Genomic DNA, 23,230 nt, shown 5'->3' with positions numbered 1-23,230 from the left:
TATCGCGATACGATACATATCGCGATACAGGGGTCGCGATACGATACGTGTCACGATACAGTGTTTACTGGTACAAGCTAAGCCAAGTTGATGTCTTTCTCCTCTCTAAAAGATGTACAGTTGAAGAATATATAAGGTGTTTATTTACTGTTATAGCAAATTGTCAGCAATACAGTATGTTTTACTGAAACAACAAACTGGCTTTGAAACTGTTAAACATATTTCATGTATAAAAGTACTGTATTTTCTTGAGCATAGTGCGCACCCATGTAAAGTAAGTAAAACTGTGTTATGAAAATATTGTTTGTATCGCGATACATGCTTTCCAAATCGATGCATCGTATCGTGGGCTGTGCATCGGGATACAATACTGTATCGCCATATCGTTACACCACTAGTGATGGGTTCATGCGCATCGGTTCATGCAACATAACAGTATGTATGCTTGTGCATTGAACCAATCTACTATCTCTTGAATATGAGTAATTCTTCATATATTAACCAACATGTATGGTACTCACGTGTCAGTGAGTATATAATACTGATGGCATCTGTAGCCAGTCACAAATTACCAGAAATAGCAATGTTATCAAGTAAGCAGCTTCTAAGTAGCTGTTTTAATATGAAGACACTTCAGCATATTCATGAAATAACTGAAATACCATTGTATACTTTTAGAGGGTTGATCGAAGCACCGAGACCTGACAACCATGAATATCAAATTTAATGCCTACCACTCAAATCTGATTCATCAATCAGAGTGAGTGAGTTGGGTTTCACACTGCTTTTAACAGTATTCCAGTTATATCACGGCATGTCAGCTTAATGTGTGAGGAAAGCCCAAAGTGATGCAGGTATCAGACGTTTACAACTTTTGGTGAAAACCATGAGCACAGCTATGGTGTTGACAGACCCAGAAACATAATCGGGGTGAACTAGGATTCAAACCCACAATCACTGGTTTCTGATGTGCCTAAGTGATGCAACACTGCACAGTGAATTGTGGTGCCTTAGACTACTGGGACACCTGTGTCCCCTATCAATGATAGAGTATCAAATCACAAAAATATACCATTGATCAACGTACATGTAGTTGACTGGACGCTTGGTTTAGGGGATAATGATAGCTACCGTATATGTTTTCTTCTCACACTTCAGCTGTCATATTGTCCCATGTAACATGAAACAGTCAATTCTCAGTCCACAAACAACAACAATCTTTGATATCATACAACAGTTGAACACAGCTCCATAATCAATTCAATGATATTCTGCAATATTGTTAGGCACAGATTATAGTAATTTGTTCCTGTAGTTGTCTACCACTGGCCGTTCACATTCATTCATTGTGTCAAACATGAGTATTTAAGAAAAGACGTGTTTGTCATAACTGAAGTGTAGGGAAAGCACGTCATACTCTAAATGATCAGTATTTATCACCACTTAAATTTCTGTGAAACCCGCTAATTTGAGTATGGTGTTCACATCTATTAGGATCGGAACCTGGCTGAAATCATGCCCGAAACATTCCTACATGAAACATAGATGGTTCTGTAATGTTTTTCTAGTCACAGAATAGCTGACAGGCAATTTACGGGAGAATTAGACACCCCTTACGTTGTTCACATTGTACGTTGTTCACATTGTAATGGCATACCTACCATTCAGGCAGGTTCTGGAATCAAGTTCCAAACACAAAGGAAATGAGGACAAGACACCTGGGCTGTAAGGGTATAACTATCACATCCACCCTTTGTTTCTCATTTAAACTCCTTCAACAGAATCAACAATTCCAATAGAACAAGGGAAATTAACTCCATGACTATCACATATCACTGTGATCCTCAATTCTGTCGTCAAGGCACAATTAAAAACTAAATGTGGATTATCCACACCTACATCTATTCATCCACACCTGGCACAACGACTTCTGAAACCCTACAACAAACCAGTGAACCCACTTCCTCACCCACTTCCACATCTAATGATCTATACTCCAAACCAGTAAACTCACTTGAAACAACCACGACCACACCCACGACTACAACCACACCCACATCTAATGATCTACACTCCAAACCAGTAAACTCACTTGAAACAACCACGACCACACCCATGACTACAACCACACCCACATCTAATGATCTATACTCCAAACCAGTAAACTCACTTGAAACAACCACGACCACACCCACGACTAGAACCACATCCACTTCCCCATCTAATGATCTATACTCCAAACCAGTCAACTCACTTGAAACAACCACAACCACACCCACGACTACAACCACACCCACATCTAATGATCTACACTCCAAACCAGTAAACTCACTTGAAACAACCACGACCACACCCACGACTAGAACCCTATCCACTTCCCCATCTAATGATCTATACTCCAAACCAGTAAACTCACTTGAAACAACCACGACCACACCCACAACTACAACCACACCCACATCTAATGATCTACACTCCAAACCAGCAAACTCACTTGAAACAACCACAACCACACCCACAACTACAACCACACGCACTTCAGCATCTAATGATCCAGTGTTAGAAAGTGGCACTAGTCCTGTAGTCCTTGCTTAACTGCCTAATAGTTAAGGTATCATAAGGACTAGTAGGAATTTGCCATTTTTAAGGGGTTGACTATATGTTATCATTATCAGGTCTAGTGGGCTAAAACTGTTAGTTTCTACCACTGTGATCTACACCAGAAACCAGTTAAACCAATTCAAACACCAACTTCCACATCCGATTCGACAGTCATGACTTCAACTACACTCACTTCCACATCAATAACTGAAAACCAATACACTCCAGCAGCAATTCAACAGCCACTTCTACATTGACACCCACAGCCACATACACAACCTGACTACAACCACACCCAGTTCCACATCTAAGGATCTATAGCCAGTAAACCTACTTCTACATCCGTACCAACAACCAAACCTACTTCTTCATCTGAAACAACAACCACACCCACTTCTACATCCAAACCAACAACCACAGCCAGTTCAACATCCAATGATCAATACCCCAAACCAGTCAACCCACTTCTACATCTGAACCAACCACACCCACTGGTACATCTGAACCAACAACCACACCCACTTCTACATCCAAACTAACTACCACACCCGCTTCTACATCCGAACCAACAACCACACCCACATCTACATCCAAACTAACTACCACACCCGCTTCTACATCCGAACCAACAACCACACCCACATCTACATCCGAACCAACAACCACACCCACTTCTACATCCGAACCAACAACAAAACCCACTTCTTCATCTGAAACAACAACCACACCCACTTCTACATCCGAACCAACAACCACACCCACATCTACATCTGAACCAACAACCACACCCACTTCTACATCCGAACCAACAACCACACCCACATCTACATCTGAACCAACAACCACACCCACTTCTACATCCGAACCAACAACCACACCCACATCTACATCTGAACCAACAACCAAACCCACTTCTTCATCTGAAACAACAACCAAACCCACTTCTTCATCTGAAACAACAACCACACCCACTTCTACATCTGAACCAACAACCACACCCACTTCTACATCCGAACCAACAACCACACCCACATCTACATCTGAACCAACAACCACACCCACTTCTACATCCGAACCAACAACCACAGCCAGTTCCACATCCAATGATCAATACCCCAAACCAGTCAACCCACTTCTACCTCCGAACCAACAACCAACAACCACACCCACTAGTACATCTGAACCAACAAACACACTCACTTCTACATCCAAACTAACAACCACACCCACTTCTACATCCGAACCAACAACCACACCCACTTCTACATCCGAACCAACAACCACAGCCACTTCTACATCCGAACCAACAACCACACCCACATCTACATCTGAACCAACAACCACAACCACTTCTACATCCAAACTAACAATCACACCCAGTTCCACATCTAATGATCAATACCCCAAGCCAGTCATCACACTTCTACATCCGAACTAACAACCACACCCACTTTTACATCTGAACCCCAAAATCCATAAACTTCTTCCCACAACCACATCATTCCCCCACCACTCATGTCAATAAGTACATATTCTACAATCACCAGTATGCCGTAATTTTGATATATACATATATAACATGGCAGGATTGATGTGAGATCTACTCAGGGGAGGAAACAGTACCAGGAAGACAATTTGTGCAGATACAACCCGGAAACATTTCATACAGTCATCATATTCATAGCGATCTGCTTTTTATCACATTTTAATTTCCTGAATCACACTGAATCACACATTACTTCAGCATAATGCAGGCATGTCCCCACATATCACTTTCAACAATGACCTAGAGCCAACCACAGTGACATCCTCTTAAGTCAGATAACTTTTTTTTTCATGAAGTCAGTGCATAACCATGATAATGACCTAACAACTCTGATTATGCACAGAGATTAAGAGTCCGGAAGTGCTAAAATACATGTTTTTATCATAACTTTTGCTTTTGGAAACTGTCAAAAACTCATCCAAAGATGGGGCCAATGTCTTAATATAAAATTAAGCAAGAACAGACACATTTTCACAAATGGTAATTAGTCCTGTTGGCTAAAACTATATTTGGTTTCCCATATTCACTGCTTCAGACTCCTGAAAAATATAAGTGAGCAATAGTTGTTTAATGCCACACTCAATAGTATTCAAGCTATATGACATCAGCCTGTAAGCAACCAATCGGGACCAGACAATCAAGTGACTGATGTTGTGAGCAAAGCTCTATGCAGAGGGATACAATGACGTACTTTCAATGAAGTTGCAGATATATTTACTAGCCTTGTACAATAGTCATTCTAACCTGTTATCCATGCAGGGCAATATTGGTGTGACTAGCCCAATGTTTCTAGATCCAGTTCACTTAAACCAAACATTTCCATACCAATCAGAAATTCTGCATCTACTGTATTTACCTGAATGGATACCATGATGTGAGTGTTTCGTTCCTGGTATGGCATACATATACACAGTGCAAATTAGAGTCAATAGTCCTAATATAAACTTCACAATGGCACTGCATATTTAGGAGGCTCGGCTCATCCTTGCCAGTACATGAAGGAAATCTGACCTGACAGGCAACGAAACAAAGACATCGTGATATCTTGCTTTGGTCCTGGTCCTATTACTATTAGTGATCAAAGTTAAAAATAATATTAGTCAAGGGAACTGTGGTGTTAATGTTGTTTAGCAATTTTCCAACTGTATCAAGGCCGCTTGTGAACGAACATTGCTTAAGCAAAAGTCAGCAATATTCATGCTACATTACCACAGCCATTCTTTAAATAATGAAAATCTGGGCCAGACAAACCAGTGATTGAAATTATGAACAACTCTGTCTGGGTACCACCTGATCCAATTCAAACATCTCTAAGTGACAGGTATAGGTCATTAACTTTAACTTAGGTCCCAAGGACAGTGACACTTGCATGGGTATTTTAAATATTCCACATATGTACTGAACAAAAAAAGTAAAAGATCAAGAAATACTTTAATATAATCTACATATTTAAAGGAACTCAGTCTTCATTCCCCAAAAAATTCATGACCCCAACTTTTTTTGTTCAGTATACATATCTCAAGATAAATAATGTAGACCCCAGCTACGAACTCAGGGCTGCATTAATTTCAGCCATGAATTGACATAAAAGTCAAATGTGTCCTCCCATATGGTTAGGTCAGGAGTGTTATCAAAGCTGAGGTGTGTAGAAACATGCTCATGTATTATTAACATAGTGATACAGCGGTGTGTGTTATGACTGAATATGCATGTATATACACTTGTTAACTTACATTTGCATTTGTATATCTAAATTAACACTTTGCAAATCTGTCACACTGTTGGTGAGTGAGTGAGTGTAAAGCATCATTAAAGGGGTTGTTTTTGCACTTGTGTTTGGATGAGTGATTGGGTCAGCAGGCTAGTTGGTTGGTGAGTGGATACCAACGTACAGAAAAGGGAGCATGGTGAGTAAATAGAAGAGTAATAAAGTGAATATTGCAATACACTACATCAGCAACACATTGCATCTATCCCCAGTGACTAAGTTTACATCCCAAATGCAAAGTTATTACAAATCAATTATCAAACATTAATGCAGTTTCACTCTGATTATATATATCTAGCCCATCTTTCCATATATCGATATGAGTACCTCTTTCATACAAGAGCAGGGCTGACAGATTAGTGCACTTATATGCTGTCTGTCTGTCTGTCTGTCTGTCTGCACACTTGTCCGGACTGATGCTGGTTTTTCAGTTCCATACTACTCAAGTACCATGCCGCAGATTAAACATGGATGCCCCACTCAGATGCAGTATACTGACTCTGACCCGACCAGCCCTTGTTCTATCCCTTAATGCTGAGTGCCAGGCAGGGTAACAACAAGTACCATCTTTTAACATAAATGGGTTTGCACCTTGTCAGTGATAGAGTATTATCAGATCGACACTATAGCACTCGGCAACATGTAACTGAACCAACAGGCACACCAGCAGGCCAACAGTCTTACCAGCTCTCTATACAACTGTCCATAAATTACCTCTTGAAACTGTTTAATCACAACAGACAATCAGGGTACTTGGAACCTGGTTCTCTCACTAAATCCTGACAGAGGCCATACCACATCACTTACTCAGAAATATTCCAGCTATAGCATGGCAGCCTGAGAAAAAAACGAGGTTCATCCACATAATCCAGAAACTGAAAGCATGCTCAATGGTCCATGGGGTTGGATGATAAATTACAGCTACCAGTCACAGAGCCTGACAACCCGATCCCTTAGTCCTCTCTTACAACAAAAACTCCACATGGGCATGCTGGATTAGAATTGATCTCCAGCATCCTCCTGCTTGTCGTCCAGGACGACTGGATCTGGTGGGCAGGTTCTGTTGATTGTGTGTCATCATACTCTGATGGCGTGGGATGTTCCTTTTAATATCAATCACTGGTTTGTCTTGTCAGATTATTTACAGGCTGTTGTCATAGTTGCAATAGTTACCCCTAAAAACCAAACATCTAGCAACAAGCCAGGGACCTATTCTGTCCTGGAAATGTCCAAACAGGACCTTCAACAGCTATTACATTTACAAGTCTGCATCTGATGAAGGCGGCGTTAGAAATAGGCACTAGTCCTGTAGTCCTTACCAAACTGCCCAATAGTAAAGGTATCCTAAGGACTAGTAGAAATTGGCCAATTTTTTTAGGGTTTTGCATTATGTTATCATTATAAGGACTAGTGGACAGAAACTGTTAGTCTCTAACCCTGTTCAGAAGCAGTAGACAATAATGTGAGCAGGTACTAACAGGGTATGATGTTACACAGTCAGCCAGATCAGAGCTGATAGATGTGCCAGTGATAAGCTATGTGAGTACTATTCTGTACGCAGCAGTCATGTGGGGGACCTTTCAGATTCATGAGGCACAGGCCAACCTATCCAAAACCTAAATATGCCTATGTGAAGGTACAATATTTATGGTACTCCAGTAGAAGCAATTTTGTAATAGATTGCCTTTATTGTGATAGAGGAGTCCTTGGGTACTTGAGGTCCTATAGTATTTGAATCTAGGGATCCCCAAACTTTTAAAATTTTAACATAAGGGTTAAAACATGGACCCTCAGTTTTTCTGCTTAATTTTGAACATTATCAAGATTTTGGCAAGTTAAGAAAAAATAGTCATCTTTCCTGTGAATCCCACTCAAGTGTCTTGGTCTCCACAGGTGCGTTAGTTTGCATGCTGCTGAAGCATGATTAGCATGCACTGTGTCACATGTTCTCACTCCAACTGCCTGGGTGATGTCATGCTTGTTTCTTTCTTACAGGTGACAAGACACTGGCAGTTTAATACCCTTTACGATACAATATGTCATCATAAATCTGTGAACAATGTAAGAATAGGTTTTTATTGCAACTTCACATCTTCAGCACAATATCACAGCATGTTTCTTTGAAATTCCTTTCTCAAATTTTAAGGTAAAGATCTGCAGTGTGACAACTAGAGCGTGGTTACAGAAAAAAACAGTTTCTGGTAGGAGGCTTGTGAGGTCCAGTGTTTTGAGAGAGTGAGTGAGTGAGTATGGTTTAACGCCGCTTTTAGCAATATTCCAGCAATATCACGGCAGGGAACACCACAAATGGGCTTCACACATTGTACCCATGTCGGGAATCGAACCCGGTCTTCGGCGTGACGAGCGAACGCTTAAACCACTAGGCTACCCGACCGCCCCCAGTGCTTTGAGAGAGGTCCCATCAAAAATGAGTCCAGCAAACAGGATACCATTTCAGATATTTCAAAGGGACCAGAAATGAGGGTGCACCCCACTCTAGGCATCTGGCATACCACTTAACTTGTCTTGACAATCAATTTAAGAAGTCTTTAGTTATGTCAGTGTACACAGCTGTTACAGAACTAACTAGACAAGGACTTTCACATAGAATGCATGACCATGCATGTTTATAAGCTTTACCAAGTATGTTATTGATTTTACTCTTTACAAAAAAAAAGATGAAAAAAAGATTTCAACATTGAAATATTGGCATCCGCATACCAGATAAACATTTCATGGCATCCAGCGTACTGCATTGCATCATCCAGAATGCCACTTAACAGGCCACTTAAACAGGCTCAGCATATGGCGTACCAAAAAGTGGTTGGCACGCTCAGAAATGTGTTATCACGCCTGGATGAAGCAACCTGTCATCGACAATGTGAACCATGATCTCAGCATTACCACAAAGCAAAAGCAGGTCAGAGGTGTTTATCACTTGATCAGTGAATCAAATCACAATATATGTTTCACTGGCGAGGATATCCTGCATAACATATATCCTTATATCCAAGACAAAAATCTTTTGAAAATGATGCTAGTAAATGTAAACTTATTCGGCACAGACTTGCATGATATTTGTCATGTATAATGAAAACCATGGACAGCCAACCATGGTGCATTCAGCCATAAGGACAAACATGCTCCCTTCTACCACCAGCCATTGATGACTCAAATATACAGGCAGAGTTTGAAATTAACAAAAGTCTGTTAGTCCGTGACTCGTAACATTCAGGAAGGACTATTGATATTTCCATGTGGATTACCACCAAATGCCAACTCTCTGCAGATCATTTTAGCATGAAAATAATTTGTAACTTTAACAGGCCACTATCATATGGTGCACTGAAACAAAACAAATTTTGCTCACTCACTCACTCCAAGAGTGATAACAATTAATAATTTTTATCCCAGATATTGGGACTCTCACTCACTCACTCACTCACTCCAAGAGTGATAACAATTTATAATTTTAACCCAGATATTGGGCACACATGGGGGGCCTATTTATTCCACCCATGAGAAGCCAAGAAGGGGTTGACTTGTCAAAAGTTGATGCCTGTGGATGTATTGTATATTCTACCCAGGATCATTATGTCCTCAGTCCCAGTCTCAAGGTGAACGATGAACGCACACAATGGCACAATTTGCTCCAGGGTCGCCTATATGAATGTGAGAAAAGACACATTGACCTACTTACGTCACTGGACTTTTAAAAATGGACTTCATAAATAAATCATGTTTACATTATCTCCTCCCATCGTCATTGACAGATGTTGCATACGCTAGATGTCAAGCTTTGAAAGAAATCGAATATACATTTTGTTGCCTAGTATGTCTAAGGATGTAAATCGACTTTCTGACGTCCCATATGTTAAACATCTCTTCGCACTCTTTGACTATTTCTTTGCCCTTCATCCTACCAAAAAGGACACTCACTGCAACAATCTGTGGCTTTCAGAGTCTCCCTTTTGCTTGGACAAGGGCTGATCCAGAATTTATAAAAAGGGAGGGGTCCAAACTCCTACCCCCCCCTAAACAAACTTGCTAAAATTCAGTTAATAGCAGGGAAAGAATAGTATGTATCCAGGAGGGCTTGCTTCTTTCAAAAGATACAGGCTCTTCTCCAAACTAAATGCCCCAAAAATGAGTGAATGAGTTACCCAGGAGGCTCCGAAAACTCTTCACCCCTAAAACGTCTTTTTTCCTGCACTCTGAGATCAAATGTTGGCTTCCATTTACATCATTTCATGGCTACTTTTATGAGCAATTAAAGATGTTTTTGTTGTATAGAACATTCCAAAATGGCCACCAGCTGTGTCATTATACAGAGGTGATCTTTGAGTTAACCATTCACACGACCTCATCCCCCCTAAATATCTTCTCATCAAAATTACACGATTCACAAGCAGTGTCCAATTTAAAATATTTTCTACTTTACATTTCAGCAAGCCGTTTTTTACCAGGCCACAGTTAGATCCCTGTGATAGATGTCGATACATTACACCAAAATCTCCACACCAAAAGACAAGTTGGGGGTAGATAACCCCAGAGTCTCTGCTAAAAACTCTTGAGAAAATTGGCCTAAACTTGGCTCTTAGCCTCATATTCAGTAGAATCTAATGTCATTGTGTGAAATATAAATATCTGTGATGAATAAATATTCTGAACAGAATTTTACTACACACAGGTTGGTGGCTGTTGCAGGCTCATAGAGGCCAATCAAGAGGCAGATTTACCTAGCTTTAATGTGCTAGCATCCCACGCATCTGTTAACATTTTGCATGTATTTTATGCTCAAAGGTTACAGAAAGTTTGAGCAAACAATTTATCAAAATAGACAAAATTAAAAACACAATAAATACCCAGCCTTAAACATGCTAAATAAACTTCTTTAAAAGACTACTTATTAGAACTCTTTTCAATACCTGGAACATCTGAAGAAACGGAAATTTCAATACGTAAATAGTCCACAAGCATCACTGGACAGTGTACATTACATTTCTTTAAATGACGTTCAAATCTCCAACGTGGGTTCTCCTTTATAAATATTATTCTGTAACTTAACATTATACATGCTGAAGTCTACGCATCAAAGAACTATTCAAACTGTTTACTGTAGAGTGTATTACTAACTTAGGAGTAACAAATGTACGCCATCTCTAGCAAGGGAACCCTGCAGTAAATGGGCATTGCGGGATCCAGGGTACGCTTCAGCAAACTCTCTACTGTAGTAAACAACCTCCATTACAAACCAACATAAATGAAGTCCTGGCATATAGAAGGGCTAGATTCTTAGATGCGCATAAAAAGCTTACACACATTTAGATCTAATCTTGACCTATTTTATCAAATGTAAGCTACACATGACAAATATGTTGTTAACATATGAAAAGTATTGCATTCCTGGGCAATAAAATGTTATGATCTTGTAAATGTATATATTAACATGCAATAAACATGGCAAACTGACATGCTTAATATTTTTTATGAAAAGATGTCACTGGTTCAATTAAACTTCAGTATCTATGAGCAATATTTAATCAGTATTTGTAATACTGTGGATAACAACAGAAATCTGATATATTTAATTTATACCACTTTCAAAATAATTGAACATTTATTTCACTATTCAAAACTGTTGCATTTACAGCATTGTGTCAGAAATCAGGGTAACTGTTTGATTGGCATTCTAAAAGTTGGTAAGTAAATAAGTAAACATACAACTTTATGGACAACAACTTCTGGTTTATTGCATTTTGTGACATTTCAATGTAGTTTCTTACCCTCAAATCTGGTATGTAAGAATCTAAATTGAAAGGTTGCAATATGCATTAAAACAGAAGTTGTTATCCATAAAGTTGTTCGCTTTCTTAGAAATCAGAGCATGAACCAGATACCAGAGTATGTTCCAGTCCTTTACCACGGGGCAGGTTTACTACTGTGAGTGAGGGGCTAATTCTTCCATGAGTGTTCTGAAATTGGCTCCTCCCCTCTCTTCTACAGTTGTTGCATGCTGTACATATACAGCTGTTGTGATCACACCTCCGTACACTGGTGACTTCAGGTACATCTTCATGGAATACAGCACTAAAAACCCCATCTATAGACATGATTACACAGCCAGTGTAAAGCAGTGACAGGACTTGACACAAGCCTGGAGCACTTTCCCTAATGCTACTTTACTAATGTATTTTGATGCTACTTTCCTAATGTACCCTGTCTCTAGGCCTGTTTTACATATGTTATAGTTTTTTTATGTGTCATTGTTTTTCAGTGCTCTTATCGGCCTTTAGATTTGTCTATAATGACTGCACATGTGTACAATTTTGAGGATTTGTCCATAGGACACTAGAGAGTTACATCTCAGGAGGAAGGATCATTTTCATAATCAATATCAAAGTAGGATGAAATCTGGTATGAAAACATTGATCTCTACCACATGGAGTGGAATACTTTCTTGGTTTACCAATATGGTTGGATATAAACTAAGAGCTAAATTCTTTTTATCACATCTTTTTTAATTAAACTAAAAATACTTTAGAATAATATTCTACATCTTTTCAAACACTTGTGAATAAAACTGTTGATAATAAACACAAAACTATTAATTTCTTGAAGTCAGAACTATTTGTTAAATCACTTTTCCTAAGAATGTAAGCATGGTGGCAAGGTTCACTGCCACAGTATACACATATTTCTCATGTGTATCAGTTTTCCGATTTACTGATCAAAAAGTGAATTTTGTATGCAACAAAATGTTTTTATCAAGGTAACACAATATGATATAATTCAGGTTTCTATCATTACCACAATCAAAAACAAGGTGCCTTAGATTCATCATGTGTTATATGCATCATAAACACTACAGTTCTGAAATTTCCTTTCTACATTCAAACATTTATCAAACTAGTCACATTATTCACAAGCATAATAAAATCAAATACGTTTTCAAGTACACCTTGCCAGCAAAGTGACAATGAGGTTAGGGAACATCGTGATTTTACAATGTAGACCTAATCTTCAACGCCGGTAACTTCAGTAGCAGCTACCATGGAAGTCAAGGAACCAGTCCAGCACACCACCCACCAACCCTGTCATCTGTAGGGTCAGCCTCCACTAAGGTCGTCTCCTCACCCAACTGTGTTTACCTCTAGTCAACAGTACACACATGTCGGACATAACACTTTTGATCATAACTTGTAACCAAATGAAATAAAAATGTATAAACCTCCAGTGATGTGATGCTATTGTTCTACCAATAAATATTATCAACCATGCAACCATGACATAAATATCATCAACCATGCAACCAAATTGCAAGTGATGTTAGAGTTTGACAGGTCACTATTCAGAGTCTAGAGAGGGGTTGTAAGGACTATTGCAGTAATACTGTAATATCAAATAGACAAATAGACAGAATGACAAGCTGGACAATACCAGCTCATGACGCCTGTGTTTCAGACTAAAGTGTAGTTTTGCATAACGTTATAACCATGCACAATAGTTAGGTTTCATTCACAGTTTCAACACAGTGCGACGTGTCCTCATAGATAACATTCAACGTCCAAGTTCACAGAGAATGGACAATGGAAAAGCAGGCCAATTAAGACGCTAACTGGTGACACATATATCAAGGTGAGCTAACAATACATCATTTCAACAATGTTCAGTGAGCTCTACATTTCAAATGATTGAAATTCTTCCAGTAGATTCCATCACTTACCTGGCTCCAGAGGGTGTAACTTGAAAAGGCATATGATGAACATGACAAACTAAAAAAGGATGGCTTTAAATATCTATTAGAATCATTTATTTCACATATAAAGCTGAAAATAATGTGTGAAAGATAGATTCAGTTCTATAACTTCTGATTAACACAATGATAAACAGACATATTCCTTCATCCTGGAACAACATTAAAACAAATACAGATACAACAAGTATTTGTCACAGAGTGACGAAATATCCCCCGCCTGTACACCATAGTACCAAATATGAAGACAATCCAGCGATTAGTTCTTGAGATATTGTGGCAACACCGTTTTCCAACTCCAAAAACAGATTTGCCTGCTGTGACCTTGAAAATGGGGTCAAGGTCACCAAATCTGACAGGTGTATGCGGTGTCTGTATATACACTATAGTTCCAAATATGAAGACAATCCAGCGATTAGTTCTTGAGATATCGCGGCAACACTGTTTTCTAACTCCAAAAGCAGATTTGCCTGCTGTGACCTTGAAAATGGGATCAAGGTGACCAAAACCGACTGGTGTCTGCGGAGTCTGTATATACACCATAGTTCCAAATATGAAGACAATCCAGTGTTTAGTTCTTGAGATATCGCGGCAACACCGTTTTCCAACTCTAAAAGCAGATTTGTCTGCTGTGACCTTGAAAATGGGATCAAGGTCACCAAAACCGACTGGTGTCTGCGGAGTCTGTATATACACCATAGTTCCAAATATGAAGACAATCCAGTGTTTAGTTCTTGAGATATCGCGGCAACACCGTTTTCCAACTCCAAAAGCAGATATGCCTGCTGTGACCTTGAAAATGGGGTCAAGGTCACCAAAACCGACTGGTGTCTGCGGAGTCTGTATATACACCATAGTTCCAAATATGAAGACATTCCAGAGATTAGTTCTTGAGATATTGCGGCAACAACGTTTTCCAACTCCAAAAGCAGATATGCCTGCTGTGACCTTGAAAATGGGGTCAAGGTCACCAAAACCGACTGGTGTCTGCGGAGTCTGTATATACACCATAGTTCCAAATATGAAGACAATCCAGTGTTTAGTTCTTGAGATATCGCGGCAACAAACAGGTGGGACGTACGGACGGACGTACGGACGGTCGTGAATACTATATCCCCCGCTTCGCGCTTTCGCGCGGCGGGGGATAATAATTATATATTCATTATATCTGGGTGTCATAGGCATGCAGGAGTGTGAGAAAGAATTAAAACTGAACACCATCTTGCATATCCCACATATTTCCCAAGTCTGTGTGGAAACCAAACGAGGATTGATGCTCAGTAGGATAAGGGAGACAACTCAAATGATCAAGCGACCTATCTGTGCACTGTACCTCAGCTGAAGCAGTATAATATCACAGTTGTTTGAACTGTCATATACTCGATGAGATTTTTAAAATGGACAGTTTGTTCAGAAATATGCCCAAAATGAATAATTTGTTGGCAGTGGTGAATAAAATGAATAGTTGATTTTGGGGAAAGTCCCCAAATCAAACTTTTTGTGTTAATAGTGTTTGATGTTGCTTCCATAAATAAATAGTTTGTCAGAAACAGCTTGGAAAAAAAAAGATTGTTCTAAAATCCCTTCATCCCATTACAAATCAAATATGTTTAACTAAAATGACAGGGAATTTCTTCTTGCAAGAGTTTCATCCTAGGTAAGGCAGCGATAGAAATTGGCACTAGTCCTATAGTCCTTGCCAAACAGCCAAATAGTTAAGGTACCATAAGGACTGGTAAGGGGAGGTATGTTTAGACATTCACTTCCAAGAAATCCATGGTGTAATTCGAAGCATGTTGCCTCCTTGTTTATACAAGTGCATGTCATATTATCAAGTGTATGATCATTACAGCCATATTCAGGTAAACTCAGTCAATGAAGTCAAATCATTTTTCATGTATTTAATGACTGCAGAAAAACAACATCGCTGTATTTAGAAATATATCTCACTTATAAGGGTTGTAAATAATCTTTCAATACAACATACAATTTGTCATCATGGTCAGTGTTACCAAATTGTACAATATTCAACTTGAGCAATCCCTAAATACAAAATGCCAGAGGTGTACAAAAAGTATGTGATCTAGACTATCAGATTTTCATTTTTGTGGAAGCCTCGATGGCTGAGTATGTCAGATCGCTGACTTTGTGTGCTAGCGATTAGGTGCCTCAATCTGGGAGTGTGGGTTCAAATCCTGGATGGTTCTCAACCTAAAAAGTACTAGAATCTGTACTTTACTAAGAAAGTGTCATCCCAAAAATAACATTTGCTGAGCAATCTCATTTAAATCAGATCTTATTTCTCGGGAACGCTAAACAAAGATCTGAGGACATCCCATTCAATACAGGTCACTTCAGAAGGACCTTTCACAAACTTTAACCAACCAATGCCGCGTTAGAAATAAGCACTAGTCCTATAGTCCTTGCCAAACTGCCCAACAGTTAAGGTATCATAAGAACTCCCAGTAGTAGAAATTTGCCTTCCTTCAGGGATTTGTTCTATGTTCTCATTATAAGGACGAGTAGACTAAAACTGTTAGTTTTGGTTCAGATTCTCTTTAGTTCAAATTTTTTTCCCATTAAAGCAAGAGATAGGCGATGATTTTGACAGAATCAGTCGTACAGCCCCTAACTGTCATTCAGAATACCCCATGTTAACCTTTTTTTCATGATTAGAAAACATGTTCCGACTGTCACGTTCCTGATCTGATAAGCGACACACTGATTGGTAAGCTTAAATTTTAAAGAGATTGTCAATTAGAGTTGATTGTTTTTGTAACAGTATCTAAATTCAGCAAATCAAAACAGGATATGCACTGCCTAGCCATTGGTGAAAGTGCTGTTACTCAACGTTTGTCATTTTAAACCTTACTCGGAATATGGAAGCACCTGAAAGTGCGAAGACATATGACATTTATATCAAAGTTTATATTCATTGAGAATTGTCCGTGAATTTTAATGACCATTAAAAAATCATTATGAAATTTGACAGTGTTTTTGTTACATCAAAACACAATTGACGGAAGTGGTCATGATTTGTTCATAAGCAGATTGTTTCAAAGATTATGTTACAATAAGAAAAACTGTTTGGGGCCTACCTTTAGAATTCAATAGTACCACAAACTTTTCAAACACGTAACAATACCCTATGACATAATTTGTATGATTCTGTTGCCAGTCACACCGGCGAAACAATGCCAGGGGTCATCGAGTGTGTATAAGCTTCGACCAGTGATCTATCATCTCTACACGCAATGTCATTGAATAAGCCGGCGATGTTGAGAGTTTTGAATATTTTTTATCATGTTTATTAAATATAGACAGCTGCGGCACATTTTATTAGGTGTATTATATTGGAGGTGAACACATCCAAATGTTGTCGGTGTTAGGCTCGGTAACCTGGGTCTAGATTTTCAAAACGATCATAGCTACGATAAATCTTAACAACTTACGTTCAAAGATAAGATATCTAAGTTTAAGATAAGATACATTTTCAAAATCTATCGTAAACCTGTTGCAGATCTCACAAAGATATGATAGCTATCGTATCTGAAAAAGAACTCATTTGTGTTAGAAACAGGGTGTTTCCCAATGACGTCACTGGGATTTCCCAGACGCTGACAGTAACAACAACATGGAAAAGTGACACGGAATTCATGATCACATTGTCAGGTCACATTGTTTAACAGGCAACTATTTGAGTGAAATTCCTTACAATGCTACACATGTCCTACATCTAGACATTTTGCTCTTAAGATAAAAGATGTCTAGAGCCATAATTCCTTTCAAAATTTAAAAGTGACAATAATTTTCATTCGCAAAGAGAGATAATTAATGAATTATCAAGTTATGTTGTCTCATGGAACATGCCACAAGTTAAGGTGAACATGCATATAATGTACTCCATTTCTATCCTTTTAAATTTAGTAGAGCTAATAAACTGATTTGTCTGATTTCATTTAAATCTGGCTGAGGAGTGAAATACATTGTAGATGTATCAAATCTATTCCAGAACGTATTTCAATGATATTTGGCTTGTCTGACAGCATTGCTGAGGATCATTTACTAGTATTTGTCCGTTGACCCTATACTTTACAATGATTTCATGTCTGAACGGTCTCAAGTATCTATATTTTTTTAAACATAACATGGGTAGATGTACACCAAAATCAATTATTATTTCAAAATCAGTTTACTGAATGCAAAATTCAAAGATTATAGTGTTAAAAATGTCTATTTTATATTGATCAGTAAATTTCATTAAATAAATGTTTTCTGCTAACATATATTGGAAAGTGAATTTTGGACAATGTTCAAACTATGCTACTTTTAAACCTAAACAAGCATGGGAACCCATTTCTTATTTGATTTTTCGATAAGAAAATCTGTGCTTAACTTAGCTGTCAAAATTTCAATAAATTGTTTTATTTAATAGAATACATCTATATGCCGTTAATCACCTGTTCTAAAAGAATGCAATCACTTGTTTTAATCACTTGTTATCAAATATTTGTCCAATAACATAGTTAACTTAGGTATTGTATTTAAAACAAAACAAAATACAATTTTTGCTTGAAACATATTAAATACCCTGTATACTATACAAATATTGATCACATGTATTTCCTTATTACGTCAATATATACTACACTGTATAGTTAAAATTCAACTGTTAAAACCACTCGTCCCACAAGATTTTAGATGTAAAAAAACAAATTATCAAAAAGGTATGTTGTTTCACACTTCTTCAGCATGGACTTGCATTGAAATATATTTTAAGCTATCGACTCCTTAGTTATGTGGATAGCTGTCGTGATTGAGAACATTTCTGACGTTGAAATCATTGATGCGTTCTTTGTGTTTTCGAAGTGTCAATTTGAATCACACAGATTAACAAAATGAAATGTCAATGTTTGAACTGAAGCAGACTAATTGTTTGGCAAAATATCTATGATATCTTCTTGGATGAAGATAAAATAAACTTACGACAGGTATGGGGCTATCTTAGATTTATGACAAACTAAAGATATCTTAGGGCTAGGATAGTTTCTAAAATAGGCCAGATAGCCTACTGTTTCCTTATGATAATTTTTGGGCTATTATGATCATTTTGAAAATCTAGGCTCTATCCTTAGCCAGCGGATACTCTTTTCGATCAATCAACACTTAACGATCATTAGGGTTAAGGTACCCATTTTGTGGCTATTAGATTACCCAAATGCGGTTGTTGCCAATACTGATTGTGTTGCACGAGATTTTCTGGAATATCGGGGTGGCGAAGTCTTAAAGAATGTGAAAACGTTTAAACCAAGAAATACACTGAGTAAAATCGTCGGTGGGAAGGCAATAACTGACCAGACAATACTCGACAAAATTACAGTGCATCAGGATAAACAGAATAAAGTCGGCAAACAGAATCCGCGTATGAGGAAACGGGACAGTCAACGTGATCCATGCACTGACCAGCCCACAACATCAGGCATGGATATATCTATGGGAAAAGGCAATTCTTCCAATAACAACAAAGCCAAGAGGAAGAGATCTAGTCGCGCGGGTACTGCTGCCAAAGCTACGCGCACACCTGTAGTCCCACCTAATGACAGTTTCACAGACAGTGAAACAGATGATGACGATGTCTGTTATGTTTGCGGGAAATTCACTCCTGATGCCTTACGGTACACTGACACAATCACATTTGTGAAGTGGGCAGAGTGCAGTAAAAGTGGACATTGGGTGCATCTAGTATTTTGCACGAAGTTACGATTTGTCCGCACTCATACACAATTTCTTTGTGCCCACAGTGAGCCAACGGTTGAAGGGTTCATAAATGTTCACAAATGTTCCAGTTGGAGTGACTCATTTAATATTTCTTACTTTATGTTGGAACTACATTGAGTTCCATTGTATTTTCACCAAAAACATTCACGTGTTGTGTATGAAACATAATTTTGGTTTTGATCAACGGTGCACCATACATTCTTCGTGTGAAACGTCATCGCCAAAAACAGGTGACGTAGGACGCATCTCCCAAATATGGGCAACTGCAGTAATGGCAGTAGGCGACAGCTAAATTTGAAGAGTGTCATCAGTAAAATGTGAGTGAATATCCTTTGACAGATGATTGTTGCCATTAACAGAAAATGAATTGATTTTATTTGAACGTGTCTAATTTTACCGCGCACTTTTCGTACATCGCCGAAAACAGGTGAAACTGGGATACTGTATTATAAAGGTGCTCCCTGTTTGGAATATATATATCCTGATTAAATTTCAGTTACATCCATATAGGTTTCAGAGTCAATTTCGGTGTATTTCGCATCAAACGTTTGGCTTGACATTCAATGTATGGCCAAAAAGGTTGAGAAGCATGCACTTTACTAATCTCGCCATATTGAAGGACTCAATGTTAAGCTGAGATGATTGTGGTGATGATGCTCATCATGTTCAGCTTTTGCACAGTTTGACATTTTAATTCACAGTTGAAAAGGGATGTTTTCTTGGGACTATATGTGGTCCCGTGCCATGATGATCGAAAGCATGGAAAGAAGTAGATCCAACTGTTCTTCGCATTTTAACTTCTACAAAAAAACTTGTAAAACGGCAGAAATCCAAAACTCATGACTTTGTGTTCATGATGTTAAGTTAGGAGGGTTTTTTCAACCATGACTTGAGCATGTTGATCAGATATTCAAGACAAAATATATAAGTTCCCCAGCTTATAGCTCTAGCAATCCAAAGCATCGGACGTTTGTGTGTTATGCATAGGACTGATACTACTGATAGGGCTGTGTGTTTATGAGTCACGACTCATTGATACTGTTGAATCTGAAAGCATTTCTGTAACTATTGAAACCTGTTTTACATTTTCAAGATTCAATATGAAATAAAGTCTTACCACTTGATCCGTCCACTTGTAATTTGTTATTTGCTTATGTCATTGTGCCATCAGTATATTTTTACGAAACCGTCTGCTAAACCGGAAGTAATTTAGTTAATTCCCTTGAATATCATCATCTGGATTCACCGTAAAACTGCGCGTCCGCATGGGCACGCTTAGAATCGACGTACTTGCTGGCAGAAGCCTAGTCAAATATATGGGGGGGAAAGAACATTCGAAGTCTCTTATTCCAATTAAATGCGCATTTTATTCAATATTGGGTTAAAAAACGATAAAAGCGTGTGAAAACATAATCACACCCAAAGCAAGACCGACTTTGCATGATTGATTTACCTTTTAAGTTTATATTTGCTCTAATCTACCACGGAGCAGAGTGGCGCAGTGGAAGCGTGCTGGGCCCATAACCCAGAGGTCCGTGGATCGAAACCACGCTCTGCTACAAGTTTTTTATTTTTCGTTGAATCTCTTCTTTTTCCCGCTCGTTTTTTAAACATTATTTTCAAAAGTTATGCAACAATTGAAAAACAACCCACTTCACTGTATGTAGACTGAATCAGGCTAAATACTACCTTAACCATTAAACAAACAAACAAAACAAAACGAAAACCTAGCATTATGCATTGATACTCTTTTCCAAAAAAAATTGTTTCTAAAGGATTATTCAAACAAACAATGAAGATAAACAGCATACACCTCAGAAAATATATTTTGGAAACAAAAACTGAATCCATTTCCCACTGAAAATGATAATGTTATTCAGTGACGGAAAAAGAAATTTTGATGGAAGGTTCATTAGGAAGCGATGGCGTTAAAACTTCGGGGCATGAAATATCCAATAATCCTGCAAATCTCTATAATTCCTGCAAATATCTCTCTCTCTCTCTCTCTCTCTCTCTCTCTCTCTCTCTCTCTCTCTCTCTCTCTCATTACATTCTCTTTCTTGAAACAGTTCAGTTAGGAGGCAGGGTATCAGTGATTTATAGTTTATTTCTCTGTACACGGTATACATAACACAATAATACTGAAATCAGGTTAGCAATAATATACCATGATGTATTAATATGAAGCACTTGGTTAACTACCTAATAATTAAAGGGTTAACCATACTGATCGTTGACTTCCTTCCATTATTGAATTGTGGTATCCCTATACTCTCACTCTCCGTCATGTCAATTGTCAGAATGAAACACGAGAAATCAAATCCAACATACCATACAATCAGTTTCCCTCACCAAACAGACGAAGGGACTATGACTGTTCTTAAAACAGTCCTGTTTGATGTTTTTGTGACGTGTATGTATTATGAGTGAGTGAGTGAGTTGGGTTTAACGCCACTTTTAACATTATTCCAGTTATATCACGGCGTGTCAGCTTAATGTGGGAGGAAAGCCCGAAGTGATGCAGGTCTCAGACGTTTAGGGTATGTATTATGCATAGGACATGACACTACTGATAGGCCTCACTGACATGCATGCAAGACCTATGTGTTTATGAGTCACGACTCATTGACATTGAAAACTAGTCAGTAGGTGATGGACATCTTCACAAATTGGTAGTAACGGGAGGCAGCTCAATCCCATTTTTTTCCGGCACCCTCGACTTGATTTCCTCCATAGGCGCATACCCATCATTAACCTGGCCGCCATCTTCATTCATCTCTGCCTCATACTTGTCAATGAGTCCCTCCCCCTTGCCTTGATGTCTTTCATACCAGAAACACAGGAAAGAGAGGATGGCAAATGTTACAGCAGCAGCAATGGCACCAGCAACGACCGAGGGGATGTACTTCTTCGTCAGGTCCCCCCAATATGGACCGTGTATGTTAATTCCTTTACGGATGCTGTAGGCCAGATTACCCTGCACAAATACAAGGCAGTTATAGACGCCAAAATCTTCATCTTGGACATGCTTGACCAGGATCCAGTGGCCACTAGGGGATATGTCAATCTTGGAATGGTCATCGTGTGGTCGGATGATCTCGCCCCTCGGTAGCGTCCAGAGGAGGGTTGTTCCTGTCGGCATCCTGTCTGGGTTGAAGACGTCATTGTCACAGGTTAGGTTTTGTTGTTGATCAAAGAGGACATCGTAGACCCAGTGGTCGGAGTGAGCGTCCACCAGACTGAGGAGGACCAGTATGAGGACGAGCTGGAGGGCCATGCTGAAAGAACACAGTTTGATACCTCTTATGCATAGTGAGTTAGGCAATACAAAGAACATAGTTTGATACCTCTTATCCATAGTGAGTTTGACAATACAAAGAAGACAATTTGATACCTCTTATCCATGCATAGTGAGTTAGGTAATACAAAGAACACAGTTTGATACCTCTTATCCATAGTGAGTTTGTCAATACAAATAACACAGTTTGATACCTCTTATCCATAGTGAGTTTGTCAATACAAATAACACAGTTTGATACCTCTTATCCATAGTGAGTTTGACAATACAAAGAACACAGTTTGATACCTCTTATCCATGCATAGTGAGTTAGGTAAAACAAAGAACAAAGTTTGATACCTCTTATCCATAGTGAATTTGTCAATACAAAGAACACAGTTTGATACTTCTTATCCATAGTGAGTTAGACAATTCAAAGAACACAGTTTGATACCTCTTGTCCATAGTGAGTTTGGCATAACAAAAAACATAGTTTGATACCTA

General features: G+C 38.6%; 2 protein-coding genes, 1 non-coding gene and 1 pseudogene across 3 annotated transcripts in view; 2 read left to right on the top strand and 2 right to left on the bottom strand.

Moving 5' to 3' along the window:
• Positions 1 to 20,642, bottom strand: part of LOC139450731 (ubiquitin carboxyl-terminal hydrolase 38-like) — a 64,006-nt gene extending 43,364 nt beyond the window's left edge. The window contains exon 1 of the mRNA XM_071232543.1: positions 20,567 to 20,642. The gene's annotated coding sequence lies outside the window, so the exon portion shown is untranslated. The remainder of the gene's footprint in view (positions 1 to 20,566) is intronic.
• LOC139450816 (mucin-2-like) lies at positions 1,879 to 4,039 on the top strand. The gene is made up of 2 exons (XM_071232653.1): positions 1,879 to 2,558; positions 3,058 to 4,039. The coding sequence occupies exons 1-2, from the start codon at positions 1,879 to 1,881 to the stop codon at positions 4,037 to 4,039; spliced, it is 1,662 nt and encodes a 553-aa protein (XP_071088754.1).
• Positions 20,643 to 20,936: 294 nt separating the features above from the next.
• Positions 20,937 to 21,008, top strand: Trnam-cau (transfer RNA methionine (anticodon CAU)). The gene has a single exon. It is a non-coding gene; the product is annotated as a tRNA-Met (tRNA).
• Positions 21,009 to 22,071: 1,063 nt separating this feature from the next.
• LOC139450815 (uncharacterized) lies at positions 22,072 to 22,726 on the bottom strand (annotated as a pseudogene).
• Positions 22,727 to 23,230: the final 504 nt, after the last annotated feature.

This window comes from Haliotis cracherodii, unplaced genomic scaffold (genome assembly GCF_022045235.1).
Source record: "Haliotis cracherodii isolate W230 unplaced genomic scaffold, xgHalCrac1.p SCAF_8, whole genome shotgun sequence".
Taxonomy (NCBI): Eukaryota; Metazoa; Mollusca; class Gastropoda; order Lepetellida; family Haliotidae; genus Haliotis; species Haliotis cracherodii.
The sequence above is the reverse complement of the archived record's forward strand: the minus strand, read 5'-3'. Positions and strand labels throughout refer to the sequence as shown.

Coding starts and splice junctions, on each gene's coding strand:
- LOC139450816 (XM_071232653.1), top strand. CDS start 1,879: ATGTGGATTATCCACACCTACATCTATTCATCCACACCTGGCACAACG. Junction 2,559..3,057: donor TCAGCATCTAATGATCCAGT/GTTAGAAAGTGG, acceptor ACCCCAAACCAG/TCAACCCACTTCTACATCTG.